The sequence below is a fragment of the Vigna umbellata genome, chromosome 7 (genome assembly GCF_029865625.1).
Source record: "Vigna umbellata cultivar VRB3 chromosome 7, Vumbellata_1.0, whole genome shotgun sequence".
Classification (NCBI taxonomy): domain Eukaryota; kingdom Viridiplantae; phylum Streptophyta; class Magnoliopsida; order Fabales; family Fabaceae; genus Vigna; species Vigna umbellata.
The window spans coordinates 24,156,668-24,172,591 of NC_142171.1; the positions used below are offsets into that span (position 1 = coordinate 24,156,668).

The 15,924-nt window shown below is 31.3% G+C and overlaps 1 protein-coding gene across 1 annotated transcript; it reads right to left on the reverse strand.

The window, feature by feature from the left end:
* Window positions 1-6,661: 6,661 nt before the first annotated feature.
* LOC124845785 (kinesin-like protein KIN-14R) lies at window positions 6,662-12,939 on the reverse strand. The gene is made up of 19 exons (XM_088095505.1): window positions 12,677-12,939; window positions 11,534-11,835; window positions 11,266-11,437; window positions 11,089-11,159; window positions 10,804-10,987; window positions 10,557-10,666; window positions 10,355-10,454; window positions 10,165-10,251; window positions 9,901-10,077; window positions 9,511-9,784; window positions 9,208-9,369; window positions 8,897-9,112; window positions 8,775-8,812; window positions 8,496-8,659; window positions 8,144-8,395; window positions 7,835-7,900; window positions 7,654-7,728; window positions 7,484-7,549; window positions 6,662-7,322 (listed from the first exon to the last, which is right to left on the reverse strand). The coding sequence occupies exons 1-19, from the start codon at window positions 12,834-12,836 to the stop codon at window positions 6,855-6,857; spliced, it is 3,144 nt and encodes a 1,047-aa protein (XP_087951631.1). The 5' UTR covers window positions 12,837-12,939; the 3' UTR covers window positions 6,662-6,854.
* Between the last annotated feature and the right edge of the window lie 2,985 nt (window positions 12,940-15,924).

The window sequence follows — 15,924 nt, forward strand, 5'->3', positions numbered from 1 at the left end:
CGTTTGACCCCACACACCATCATTCGTCCTTTAAAACCAACTCATCATGCTATTATATGCAAGACCACAAACATAGAGATTCCATATTTACAAAAGAGCAAAAAGTTTGCAACTAGGTATTCTCATTTGCATATCGATCCTTAACTTAAATGACTTTTATGTAACACATTCATACAGTTTTTTTACAATAATTTACATCCCAAGGAATACTACTATTGGGTAATTTTTAAATGGGAATGTGGAATTATGTAAAGAAATAATCACTTTTATGAAGACTTTTGTTGAGATAAAGTTAATTATCACATATATGTTATTATATGATGGTAAAAGTCTTGTCACGATTTTGTTTTTAAAATATGTTTCAAGTTCTTACTAAATCATGTATGACTACTGGATGTATTGGACTACTCGTATGAAAGGATTGAATATATCCTTTAATCTTATATGAAATAAAATTTGTTTGTCTAATAAAAAATAAATTATAAACTATCTCATTCCTTATTTTTCTTTGTTGTTTGACAAAAGAAAAAGTATCATTCTACAATTTCTTTATTTTGAATGATTTTTGTTTATGTATGAATTTACATAGGATTGAGAGATGTACCTTTTTTTACGTGACTTTCTTGATTTATGATATTTGGATCACCTATTCGCTCAATTTCATACTGGAGAGATGTACTTGCAATAGACACTCTGGCGCTCAAGTTAGACGTTGTTCAGTGAGCTTTTTCTTACAATTGAGTATTTAAGATTTTGTAAAACGTACCTCTTTTGTGGTCCACCCTTGTATTTATAAATTACTCTATGGATCTAACACTATCACAGGTCCAATAAAACAAACTTATACCTTTAAATTCAATATGTTACTTATTTACAGATTTCTTATCAGTTATTAATATTTTAACTGTTCTGTTATTTGTTCTTAGATATTATTTGTCCAAATTACTATAGACAAGTTTGTGGAATGTCTTTCCTGACCCAAGTTAAATAGTTGATGTCAACTAGCTAATAGTAGGCTTTATTCCTAATTGTTTATAGCAATAATTAGGTAGTTTCAAGCTTCTCTTTGTTTTTGTTTGAAACTTTTGGTGTTTAAAAAATACTTTGAATTACATTAATAATGGGTTACTCAATCAAGTAGACTAAGTGATTCTACTTTAAAAGAGTTTATTAATATTTTTTTCTCTTCGACCAAAAGTAGTAATTATTAGTTGTATGTACATATTATAATTCTTAGAATTACAACAACATATACGGATGCGAGTAATTAAAAGGAACCAGAGGAATGTTAAACACAATAAAATTAGAGAATAAAAAAATTGTTAGGATTTTGGTTAGGGTTAATTTCAAGTTGTCTAAATTCAATGATTTCTGTACAATTATTTTAGTAATAAATCGTACTGTTTGTTCGAATTAATACGTTTTGCATAACTTATTAATATTGCATATCTTTATTATTACATATTTATTATAAAAGTAATCAAGTTTCTTCATTATTATCTAACAAAAACACTATTATGCGTGATATATGTTCATTTATTTATATTTTGATAATAGTTATTTTAAAATCTAAATAAAAATTATTTGTAATTTATTGACACTCGTTTAAATACAGTTAAGAATTTTATTTAATGATGATCGAAGAACCTTCCTTCTGAATGATTTTTTATTATGATTATTGATTTAATTGCTGTTGTATATGTAATTTAAAAAAAAAATCTAACTCCAATATAAGGTTTTGCCATATATCTACCTTATTTTATAATTTCCAGATCATAATTGGCAAACCAATATATATAACAAAACCTTAACCCTATTTATTATTTAAATTTATCTCATTTGTTAAAAATAAAATCAATCCATTGTACCTATTAATTCATATAGACAGAGTCCAAATCACATAAAATTAACTCTCTCAAAATATCAATAGACTTTAAGTAAGGTTTAATAAGTTATGTAGTTTTCAACAACGTACCTTTACTCCGAACAAAATTGGGAGAATAAGAAAACCAAAGGAAGCGTTTGTTTCATATAATCTATTTGCATTTAAGGAATATAAAGGTGAGAATGCTTCTTCGTCGGTTCAGTAAAGGCTATAAAAAGTATTTTTCAGTTAGTGAATTAATTCTTTATATGTACAATTTGCATTCCTACGTTAAAACAGGCAGGTATTAGGTTATATTCTTACCAGAATGAGAGAAAAACATTTTGTAACATCCATCATATATTTTATATTTTAATTAAATTATAATTAAAAATAGTGTAAGATCGTTTTGAAGTCCAAGTTCTCTTGCCACACTCTTATTGTACAATTAAAATAATTTAATTTTTAATGTATAATTTTCGTCGAGGTAAGTTCGTGATTGTAATATTTTTCTTAAAATAATATTATATGAAACGTTGAGCATCAAGAAATTTAAAGAGATTCGTTCTTTCAAGTTTTTGTTCTTCATTTTGTCATAAGTCATTTGAATTGCAATGACTCATTCTCACGCTCTTCTTTTATTATATCAAGATAAATTCCTTTATCATTAACTTTCTAAATCAATTTGCGTTAGATTTTATTGAAAACTTAATTATAAACTTAAAAATATTAATATTTTTGTTCTGAACCTCAAAATCACTTTCAATGTAATATATATTTAGTAGTATTTAAAAACACATAAACAAACACAACTTTTGCGTAAATGCAAATTTAAAATCTATTATAATATAATAAAAGAATATATTAGGAATTTTACCTTCTTACCCATGTTTACTTTGCTCACAAATATCTCTATTGTTGGTTTTTTAGTCATTTTATATTGATAATTTACTCTTTTACCCATTTTGTTATCACATATCCCTCAATAATCAATTTATTTTTTTAATTTTTTTTTCTATACCATTTTTATTCTTTTATGATTTCTAATTACTTTCTGAACTTGTAAATAATTATTCAAGTTAGTTCTATTCAAAATTTAATTAAGAACTTTAAAATATTATTATTTATTTGCTCCACCTCTAAGTTTCTTTTAATATAATGTATATTTATATATAAAAAAGAAAACACATAAACAAACATTAACCGTGCATAGTCACAGGTTTAATAAAACAAGCAAATTTTTAAAAACAATAAAAGAGTTTGTTAAAATCATTTTAAAAAATAATATTTAGAGAGGGTTAAGCCCTCGCTAAGCCAATTTTAAAAAATAATATAAAGAGAGTTCAAAGTCTTCACTAATTAAGAAAAAATTAATTTCTAAAGTAGAAAATCATTTTAAGAAATAATAATAAATAGAGAGGACTAGACCCTTGTTAAGCTAAAATTAATTTTTAAAGTTAATATAAAGAGAGGTCCTCGCTAAATTAAAGTTAATTTTAAAAGGGTTAAATATGTTTTTAGTCCCTAAACTATTGGTCGTTTCTGGTTTTCGTCCCTCTTCCAAAGTAAGGTACAATTTGGTCCTCATTCTTTAAAAAAACATTCGTTTTAGTCCTCAAAATTTTGTTTTTGGTCCTCGTTTTAGTCCTCAAAACGTTCGTTTTTTCGACTAAAACGAATGTTTTTTAAAGATTGAGGACCAAATTGTACCTTACTTTGGAAGAGGGACGAAAACCAGAAACGACCAATAGTTTAGGGACTAAAAACATATTTAACCCATTTTAAAAACTAGAGAGTGATAAGTAGTGCTTGATGTTATCAAAATATCACTATTTGTAATTTTAATATTGGCAGGTCAGTTAACAACTAGATAAGATTAAGTTAAGTCATATCCCAATAAATACGGAAAATTGATTTTCTAACTTATAAAATCTTATAAGTTTAATAAAACAAAAAACAAATAATAAAAGATAAAAGTAAAAATTTAACCTAATAAAATTAATATTTAAGATTGATTGAAAATATATATAAATGTGATTTTGATAACAACAAACAAATTAATAAAATAATTTAAAACAATTTAAGTAAAATAGGTTTTTTTTTTCAAAATAGATTCAACATATGATTGGTTCAATTGATTACTGTTTTTTATTTCAAAGTAAATTTTTAATTAATTCTTTGCAGTTTTCACTATTAGTGAAAGTAGATTATCAATTAAAAAATAATAACCTTTTAGATTACTGATATAATAAATTCAACCGAAATACATTTTGAATTAAATTCTATTATAATTAATCATGTCTATTCTTTTAGCTTGTTTTAAGAACTAAAAATTTAATTAATTATAATACATTATTAATTAGTTCTTGTTAAACTTTTTATAATTAATCAAAGTACATCCTGAATTGGTACCAAAAACGTGTTTAATCATATAAACTTCTAGCTTTAATCAAAAGTATATTTTCAATTAAAATTAAAAATCAACATACTCATATGATCAACATGCATAAAATGAAAACACCTCGCTATATGTAACAATTTTTACATCATTCAAGAGATAAAAGCATAGATAAATGAAAACCAAAATAACACTAAGAAAACAAAGACATTATTTTAATATAATCTAACAATACATAATGAAATTATAGTATAACTACCATAAAAGCTTATAGTTCTCCATGGAGGGTTGAAATGCATAATAAATAAAAGAAAAAATAAGAAAGCTACAGAGAAGGTAAAAGATGTGGTGGATGACAATTGAAAAAAAAAATCAGAATTGTTAATGCTTTATTTATACTTTTCATAAGTCTTTTTGTATAGAATTTGATTAGCCTTAGATTTTAAATTTTCTATTGATGAAATCTCTTGTAGTAACGTAAATATCTTCTCAATAATTAACCTATTTAATCAATTTTTAAAAACATTTGGGAGTATATTCTATTGATGATTTCATATATAATTAAATTAATTATTTTATAAAATATCAAATAAATTATCAACATTTAAATTTTTCCTAATTTCCAATTCAGTCCTTGCATTCACACGATCTAAAATTACAAAAAAAATCCAATAAATATCAATATTTATACTTTAGCCCCTCTTGTTTGATTAGTTTTCAGTATTTTCAGTTGACTGTTTGACTCTTTGATTGTCCAATGAGGGGTTACCATGTGGAATTTTATCTTCCTACAATAGGGTTTCTATTGTTGGGTGGTTGTGCATTGTGTTCAGCGTGGCTACATGGACTGCTCGTGGTGGTTAACGGTGGTCGCTTCGCTTCTATGGTGGTGCAATGGCTTCTTCCATTTGGGGTTTTGTTGGAATGGAGGTCGCTTTGCATTCGTTTCATTTCTCATTGCAGGCTCGTAGATTTGGTTTGTGGTGGTGGGTTGCGTTCTGGTGAGGCTGACGATGTTGATGCATGGAGGTTGGCTTGTTGCATCGCTGTCCGGCAAGGTTGCTAAAGGTGAAACTGGTTCTGTTGGATGGTGAAAGGAGATGCTAGGTTGAAGATAATGACATGGCAGCATTTAATTGATTTGGTTTTTGTGTGATAGGATGTTGTCACATGCATGTGGTTGAATAGATGTTTAAAATGAAGACTGCCACATGGCATGATTTGGTTAAACTAATTTTAAGAGTGAAAAGAAGGGACAAAAATAGAAAAATAAAAGTGTGTAGATTATGTGATTCATTTGAAAAATGTCAGTGTATAAGTAATATAAGGGTTGTAAGACAATTTTTTTCAAAAATTATTGATTTCGACTTTATTCTGAAAGTGTTTTGTAATTTTTATTAATTTATTTTCAAACCTTAAACGATTTTAACTTAATTTCAATTATATAAACAAACGCTAAAATATCTAAAAATAATTTATACAACTAAAAATATTTTTTAAAACATTTTTATTTCACAAAACTCTATTATAAATTATATTTAAATTAATCTTTTAAACACAAAAATTTAATTTAAAATTTAATATTAAAACTAAAATAAGGACATAAATATGTACTTAAATGATTATATTTTGGTAATGGATGATTTGTTTTTTAAATTGTTATATCTTATAGTAAATATCCATTTAGTAAATATCCATTTAAAAGTATTTAATTTAAAAAAACTAAAAAAAATTGCTAACGTAGAATATCATTTTTAAAGAATAATATATAGAGGTAAAACTAACCCAAAAAATAATATAAAAGGGGTCAAAACCCACGGTAAGAGAAAATTAATGTTTATCTTAATTTCTAAAGTAGAGAATTATTTTAAAAATAAAATAGATTAAGAGGGTTATATCTTCACAGATCTAAAACTAATTTTAAAAAATATATAAAGATAGGATTATGCCCTTCTTAAGAGAAAATTAATTTTAAAAAAATTCAGAGAGAGGTGAGTGAGACCCTCGCTAATGGATGAAACTTTTATTTTTTAAATTATTAAATTCTATATGTGGTGAGGTGGTCACTGTCTTGTGTTTAACCCATAGATTAATTAAATTAGATTCAGTTTAACCTATATTTAATAAAATTAAATTTTTTCAAACTTTACCAAACTTGAATTGTACTAAACTTATGTCACGAGTTTAAATCCATTTTGATATCTTATTATCAAGCAAACACATATCCCACAAGTCACTCTCAGAGTAATGAAAATTTTCATTAAAAAATTGGAAACAACCAATTGGAAAAGAATTCCAACATTCTAGTCACACGTAGAGAAGAAATATGTGTTATAAAGAAAATGTACAAGTGAAGTGTCTATTAACCCTTAAAAATAATTGTAATTTAAAGAAAAGAATGAGTGTAACTTTCCACGAATAAATTCATTTGGGTTAAAATATTATAGCAATGATTTCCTACATTGTATCCTAAACAGAAAACTGGATTTGCAGCACAAATATATGAATTCTATATGATAAAAATAAAAATACACACAGTATTTCAATATGATCAGGAGCGAGCAGCCCCTTTTGAAAGTTTGATCTGATCTACTATCTTGACCAAATTTTCTTCTTACTTTCCCTCTCTCTTATTCCTTGAACCTGATCTCTGCTTGTACTAGTTCTCTTGTGAGAAACTGGAGCTTGATTAGCAGTGGCTGGTCTTGGTGTTGGCCTTACACTCCTCATTATTTTGGGTGGATCAGATTTCCTTATGACTCTTCTATCGTGCAATGAAGACATGACAAAGTTGTTTTCATCATTGCTTCTGAACTCTCTTGTTCTGCTTCTTATCTTATTATTAGTAGAATCACTCCCTTTGAACAAAGAAGAACCTTGGCTTGCCTGGCGGTTTACTGAGTCTGAACACCTTAAAATGCCGGCCTCAATCTCGCTTGAGCATTCTTCATTCATGAAGCTTTTACCTATATCTGGTGTGGCCCTTACTGCATCCACATAACTTTGTGTTTGTTGCCACTGTTGCTCTCGCTCTCTGTATCTGTCCTCTAGTTGCTTCATCTGTCAGGTACGGTGGTCAAGGGAATGATGAAAATGAACAAGAAAATGAACAGAGAGAAATGATGAAAAGAACATTTCTAAAGCTATTTGTAAAACAAGTATTAATTAGTATATACATTGTCTTAAATGAGTCTGATTAAACAGCATTTTGAGATTAGTACCTGTTGATGAAGCATGGACATTGAGCTCTTCTCCTGCTCTTTCAGTTTCCTCTCAAGCTCCTTTATCTGAATAATATGAATGAAGCAACATCAAAGGAGGGTTCATGAAATATTCATTATCATAGTACGCAGAAAATCTCATTGTACAAACAATTCTAGTTATTGGCAACCTTATCTTTCAAAATGGCAGATTCAGAGTCAGACTCTTGCATCTGATCTTTCAGCCTTTTCTCTAGATCCCAAACCTGCGCTTACAAATAAAACCGATTCAGCGATTGAGACGAAAAAGAATGTTAAAACCTTTTTATCAATATAACGCATGTTAATGCCAAGAAAAAATAACGGACGAACCTTCTGTTGAAAACTTGCTGACTCTGACTGCAGTTGTTCTTTCATCCTTTTCTCTAGCTCTCTCACCTTCAGTAGAGACAAATGCCTTGTTAGAAATGAAGCGACAGAAAAACCAAACATTTAATTTTATTTAATAACACATTCGAACAAAGCACACTGTTTGTGTGGTATGTTTATGAAGCCGAGTTACTGCTCATCGATATGAATGTTGGTGTCAGCTTCATTCGAAAGTAGGAGATCCCTTGCTAAAACAATGTGTAGATGAGCAACAAAAAAGTCAAATTGCAATGTCTAACAACATCAAGCAACCTTTTGTTGGAGAGAACTGCAGGTTTCTTCTTTCCCTTTCAATTTGTCAGATAATTGAGAGACTTGTTTCTCTGATTCACTTTGCATGGCTTTCTTCAACTCAATCTGTCCTTCAAGTTCTTTAATCTTTTCTTGTAAATTTTTGTAAATCTGGTCCTTGCCTTTGGCCTTACTCTCCAAGCTTTGCAAATTTTCCTCAAGTTTTCGCATAGAATCATCTTTAATTCTGCAATCACTCCGTGCTTTTTCGAGCTAATATGCCAAAGTGTAAAAGTAAAACATTAACAAATTATAGAACTTGGTGAAAGAGAAATAAATTTTAGTGTGTTCCAGTGAGGATGAGCAAGCCTACCATTGCTTTCAACTTTTGAAGTTCACTTGTATCAATTTGCCTCTTAACAGGGCCTAACTCAACACCCCTCACTCTAGTTGCAAAATTAAGCGAGCTCAGGGTCTCACCTACGTCCTGGTCTGATGGACTTATTTGTACAAACATCAGAGTTTTGGAGTCACCTCCTGCAATGTTTTACAACAAACAATCAAGGAATGTTACTACCAATTTCTCAGAAACAGCATCTTTCTTGCCCTTAAAACGCTCACAAGAAATATGAAGTTAAAGTGACTGACGTACCTAGTGAGTCTTGAAGTAAATGTGTTAGTTTAGAGTTCCTAAAACCACCAGAAGGAAATAGCATCACCGAAACTTATATTTACATATTAAGATGGGAAAGGAGAAAAGGGATGAAAATATACCTATATGGAATGTGACTACTTTTAGCTGCCAAAGCAGATATTACATCTCCAAGAGCAGAAAGAGATCGATTAATATTTTGTGCTTCCTTAAGTCGTTCCCCTTGAGCATCAGTCTTTGCAAGTCTCTCACTACCTGCCAAATCCACGAGCCAAAGCTTGCTCTTGGTACAGTCTCCATTCAACAAGTTTTTAGCCTTTACTGTTATACATAGCATGCTGGAATACACAAAAAAAGAAGTCATATTGATGCAGAGGTTATAGGGGGAAAAAAAAACCAATAGCGTAACAAAAGAACTACAAGATCTTGGTACCAATGAGATCGACTGCTATGCTCATTAACGTTGTTACTTCCAACTGCTCTAGCATTATTTCCGGTCTGCAATACACTCCACACTTCATTTATGCTATCAATTTTGGCTTCTACTACACCAGGAACATGATGAAATCCTTCAGAAGCTTGTTTTATCTCCAATCTGATAACCATTTCAAGATAAGTCATTCTAGCTACTTCAGTTTCCTGCTTAGACTAGATATTGCATATTTTAGCCTTCTTGAAAACTCATATATTCAAACTACCTCACAGATGGTACAAATGACAAGCTTACCAAATTTACCTTTTTGATGTTTGCCCACTAGCCAATAAGTCTCTGATTTGTTCGTTGTAAACCTCAAGAACACTAACAGATATGTCATATGAAAAAGTTTCACTCCTTTCCTTACTAACTTTAAACAAGTGCTCAAGAGTCCTGTAATTTACTCCTCTGTTCTGCTGTGTTCCTTCCATGGTGAAGGTTTTCCCTGTTCCGGTTTGCCCGTAAGCAAAGATGCAAACATTGTAGCCATCTAGTACAGAGATTACCATTGATGATGCATCAGCAAAAACATCAACTGTTAAAACAAAGAAAACACTGTCGTTTAGAAAAACTCCAATCATGTTAGATAATAAGAATTTAGAGCAATGAAATTCAAATCAGTAACTGTGTTACACTACACTTTTCGGATACCTTGATCATCTTTTGGTGTATAAACTCTGTCAAATCTGAATGATTTTTTGACGGAGCCACTTGTCAAAATTCCAAGGGATCCATCCTTTGCTGCATCAAAATCCACAACCGTATTGTATCCAGCTGAGATTTCAGCCTTATTCAATGGACGGCATCGGCAGAAAACCCGAATGTTCCCTATGAACCATAACAGAATTGGATTAGAGCCTTTGACTTACTTCTCTTTAGATCAGAACAGAATCCAAACATGGCATGAGAACATACCTTTAGCCTCTTGAACTTCGTTGAAGAGTTTCTTTCTCTTTGTCATCTCTTCGTTGTACTTCACTTTTAGATCTTCACACTGTTTGACTGCAGAAAGAAAATTTTAGTCCTAGAAGTGATACATACTATTTCAAAAGTGCAACTCTCCCTTAAGAAAAATGGAAACCACATAATATAAACTAAAACATACCCAATTCCTGAACTGCAAAAACCATCTTATTTAATTCAGGAATCGAATCAACACATTCATGCGCTTCAAAGGAAAGTTTTAAATAATCACTTTTCATCAACTGCAAAAAAAATTTAGCGTAACATATAATTATGAGAATCATACAAAATTAATATTGATAATAACTTTGAACATAAATTCTTCCTGAGTTTCCATCATTTACCTTTATCCTTTCTTGTAAACTGCAAATTGCATCTGCCCATTTCTTCTTATCAAGCTCATACATATTAGAAATATTCCTCAGGCTTTCAGCTTGTTTCTCCACAGTTTGATCTGACGATGAAATTGGCAATAAAATTAGAAACCTTTTACAAACTATGACCATGTAAAATCTCATAAACGAGTTAGAGTTAAGATTTTTTTGAGACTCTAATTTCCGTGCCATCGAATGGAAAACCCTGCAAACTTACCAGTAGTATGTGACTTAATTGTCACTTTGTCAAGTTCCATCTGGACTGTCTCCAATTGCTCATTTGTCACAGTTAACGACATCCATGCCTCATAGCATTCTTTTGCCTTAAGATCACATTGCATTGTGAGCTCCTTTATCTTACTCTCATACTTTGCGATAGACTTTGCCTGCATAAGTTTCATCTGAAACACTCCGATGAAAAGCAGGAAAAGCAATATGTTGTAAGTCAGTGATACTTTGCACTTCAAACTGCCACTTTTATCAACTAGGTTGCACCTCTAACCTGTGATGAAGGAATTTCAATATGGGCAGCACAGTGGCTACATTCAATGTGATCACTTGTCACTTGTTGAACTGATTGAAAAAATTAGAAAAGACAGAAATTGCTGAGTAACATATACACCAACGGTTAATCATTCAAACATAGTAAACAGAAATACCCTAAACATAAATACAGTACCTGAGGCCTTCGTTGCTCTCCTAATGCAAATTCCACTTACGACTGGGCTTCCAGATATACCTTCAAATCTTATTAGAATCACCCCATCATCCTTAACAGATACACTTGAATCAACCAACTGTAGAGGCTTATTGGCTCCAACAATTGCGTAGATGTCCAATTCAGACAGAACCTGCCATTTTATTTGATAAAAAAAAAGTTGAAGCCTTTACTTGTACAGATTTGTCAAATCTAAATGAAGCATTCTAGCTTGTCCAGAAAAGCTTGCCTTTTCATCTTGGATGTATACATTGAACACCCTCATCCCTTTTGGCCCATTTATGTTAATGATCTCCACAAAATGAAGATCAACAACATATTCCCCAGGAGGAATATTTTCAAACCTATAACAAAAGCTTCCCAACCGAGCTGATTGATAGATAAATGGGTAGTCTCCACCCTCCACTATTCGCTCGTTGGTCCGCATAACGTTGCCACCATCAAAATAGGTGTCGCCCAGGAACGTTATTCCACCAGCTGCTTCACTAAAAGCATCCCCTCCAGCATTTACAAACATGAAACATTCCTCTTCTGCTTCAAAACGACATAATATTAAAATTACACATTCGATCTACAAAAGCATAAACCTTAACTCTTCTATCGATACTGAACACAGTCCTTTGCATTGTTCCATAAACTTCACAGAAAATTCAAAAAGTTTTGTCAAAATTACCCGTATAATAATTTAGAACCACGCTTCCGAGCTACCCACAATTACAATTCACCTAACCCACATCCAAAATTCTAAAGCCCCAATTAAAAACAAACAAACAAACATAAACCTTGACTCTTCTCTCTATACTTAAAACACAGTCCTTTGCATTTTCCCATAAACTTCACTGAAAATTCAAAAGGTTTTTGTCAAAATTAACCGTGTATTCATATTAGAACTACACTTCCGAGCAAACCACAATTACAATTCACCTAACCCTCATCCAAAATTCTAAAGCCCCAATTAAAAAAACATAAGACTCTTCTCTCGATACTCAAAACACAGTCCTTTGCATTGTTCGTAAACTTCACAGAAAATTCAAAAGGTTTATCAAAATTACCCGAGCAATCATATTTGAACTACACTTCCGAGCTAATCACAATTACAATTCACCAAACCCTTATCCAAAATTCTAAAGCCTCAATTAACACTTCAAAATATAATTGCCATCAAAACAGTTATATAACTGAAGAAAATTAACCGAACGAGTTTGAAATGCGGCTGAAAGGGTTGCTTGAGCGTAATCAGGAAGAGGAAAAGTTAGAATCACTAAATTTCAACTTATAAAGAAAGCGGAACCTTTTCTAGTATATCTTTTTCATTTCTTGTCTCAGTCCTGAAAACCACAAAACCCAACTTCTGAATTTGAGATATTCTAACCTGTTTTTTTGGTAAACCCAGTTGCGATGAGCCTTGAGGTAGAGTCGCAAACCATCGAATCGAACACGGACCCGTTGGCATCTTGCATTAGAGAATCGCTGGGCTCTGAGATTAGGGTTTCTGGGTATTCCTGAATATCGTTCGATTGAATCGGATCCATGTGAAAGATGGAGTCTTGGCAATCAAGAAGGAATTTCTAGAGAGAGAAGAGCTGGCTCGTGGCAAAAAGAAAGTTTCAGAGTGCTTCTAACCGTAGTGAAAATGGTGGGAATGTGTCTTCAAATTTGACTTTTGGTGACCGTTGGAAAGTTTTGAATTAAGCGACCGTTGAAGTTTAATTATGGTATTTCTTCTTTTCTTTCTAACTTAGAAGAAAACCTACGAATTTACCATGTACTGATGGATGAATACGAAAACTATTTACGGGATAGCAGTTTAAATTATATATTTCATAACTTTTAAACACATTTTTAATTTTAGAATAAATAATAAATATTGTCTAAAACAATTCTTCTTAAATATTAAATACTCTCTAAAATGATAAAATTATTTAAAATGATTTATATAATTATAAACGTCTAGGAACTTTAACTTAATATGATTTTAAATTTCTACTATTTAAGTTTTTTCTTTTTCTTTTAAATACAAATTAAGAGAGAAAACAATACTTCAAAAATAAAATTGGTGATTTTCCCTTATTTTTGTCAATCCATCATAAATACTGTTAAATGTATGGATAACAGACCAAATATTTTAAAAAATTAAATATGAAATTCAATAATAAAATCTTAACATTTACAAAACAAAACAATTGTTATATATAATTGATTTAAATTAAAAAAATGACCAATTTTATCCTATTTAATCATATAATTTCTAAAACACTTATTCATTTAAATAGGATTATATTTTCAATGTTTTCTTAATCCATGATACCAAGCTATAATGAAGGATGTGACTTAGGGAAAAAATTACATTTGAAAAAATAAATCGTGTTAAGTAACTTTCTAATAAACATAAAACTATTTTTTTATATAAAGGTGGTATATATAATTTAATCAAATAATTTTTTAAAAAGATATTGTAATATAAAAATTTAGGATGCGTGGATTAAAAAACAAAAAAAAAAAAGACTGGTGAATGAAATAAAATGTCCATACTAATATAAAATTTAACTTAACTCATTGTTTTTTCAGAGAATTTTTTATTCTGATAATCATCTTTCATTTACAAAATTTAAATATAGAAAAATGTATATACAATTGGGGAGATAACTGTAATTAAACGATGTAAAAGTAATTAAATTGACCGTATTCAAAGTTGTTATATGAGTGTAAGGAAAAAGTAGGATGTAACGTACTACACTTCTACTCCTTATAATATATATAAGATATTTTTAACTTATTTAAATCATTATTACAATATGTAATAGAGAGACTTAACATTTACATCTTTTTTCTACATTATATATATATATATATATATAAATAAAAGGGTTAAACATGTTTTTCGTCCTTTAAGTATCACACGATTTTGGTTTTAGTCTCTATTCGAAACTTTGATTGTTTTTAATCTTTATAGTTTTGAAACTAGTACTATTAGTCCTTAAAATTGGACGGTGTTAACTTTTGTTTGATATGGCTAACGACGAAGCCACGTCATATGCCAGTTGTCGTGCCACGTTGATTGTTTCATTTTTCAAGTTGAACCTAACTTCGTCATCTACGGCGAATCAGAAGCTTCCCGTCTCTGCCCCCTCGCTCTCCACGCCCTCCAGCAGCACCGTGGCCAGGAATGCGCCAGCATCGTCGTCGTCCACGACAACCTCTTGGTAGGCATAAACTCACCACTCGAAATCTAAATAACTAAAACCATAAAACTGGATGCCAAATCTAAACTAATCCTTGTGAAAAAAGTTCCCATCTTTCCCACCATAGACGATTTGGATTAGTTCCCATCAACTCACCACTCTCCGATTTATTCTATTATTGTCAGCTTCTACAACACCATGTAGATCCGAATCCATCCTCCATGATTCCACATCCTCCATCAAGCTAGGTATCAACTCAGGCCTCTTCGGATCTCTTCTTCGAATGCATCATCATCAACCGTCAGTCATTCTCGTCTCATCCTCACATCATTAACCTGCATCCAAAGACAGAAACCATTATCCCCAAATCAAGAAACCTTGGCACTGATGTAAATCGCACCACTGCAACACAATCGCGACCTTGTCTCCACTTCCTCAGCCACACCGCACCGCCGTGAATTGTCGCGTCCCTCGCGTCTTCACCGTTAATCTGAATCGTCATCTTCATCGCAACACCCCTTTCTTCGATCTGCGCTGGCCGTGATAGCTCCAAAGCTTAAATCGTGTGGTGGCGCGTCGCACCGCTGTCATGGCTCGACCTCCGTCGAGTTCGTCCCACCATCGCGCGAGAAGCATCAACATCGCACCTCTAATCATCGTGCATCAGAGCATCTTCGTCTTCTCCATTCTCGCAGCGATATAAAACCTTATTCTAAATAACTAAAACCATAAAACTGGACGCCAAATCGTCACCCTGGACGCCAAATCTAAACTAATCCAAGTATTGCAAAGAAGCCATTACGATTGACGCAAGAGAGACCCAAAATCCGAAATATAGAAACTTTATACTGGCCACGGTGACGATGTCGGTGCCTTCCTGACCACGGTGCTGGAGGGCGTGGAGGGCGAGGGGGGCAGAGACGGGAAGCTTCTGGGTCGCGGACAGAGACGGGAAGCTTTTGGGTCACCGTAGATGACAAAGTTAGGTTAACTTGAAAATGATACAATCAACGTGGCACGACAGCTGGCATAGATGTGGCCTCGTCGTTCGCCATATCAAACAAAAGTTAACGCCGTCCAATTTTAAAGACTAATAGTACTAGTTTCAAAACTATAAGGATTAAAAACAGTCAAAGTTTCGAATAGGGACTAAAACCAAAATCGTATGATACTTAAGGGACGAAAAACATATTTAACCCTATATAAAATAAAGAAGTATTTTCATTATATCATTGTCAATAAACAATTGTGAATATACACCTTTTAAAGTATAATTTTTAGAACAAAGTCTAATGGTATGCATGTATAATATAATTAAAAAATGTAGATAATTCAAAGAATGAATTTCTTAAGTAAAATAGCATATGTAATAGAAAGACATTTGCATCCTTTTTTTACACTCTCGTAAAAAAACATTTTGACGTTAAATTCAATGATT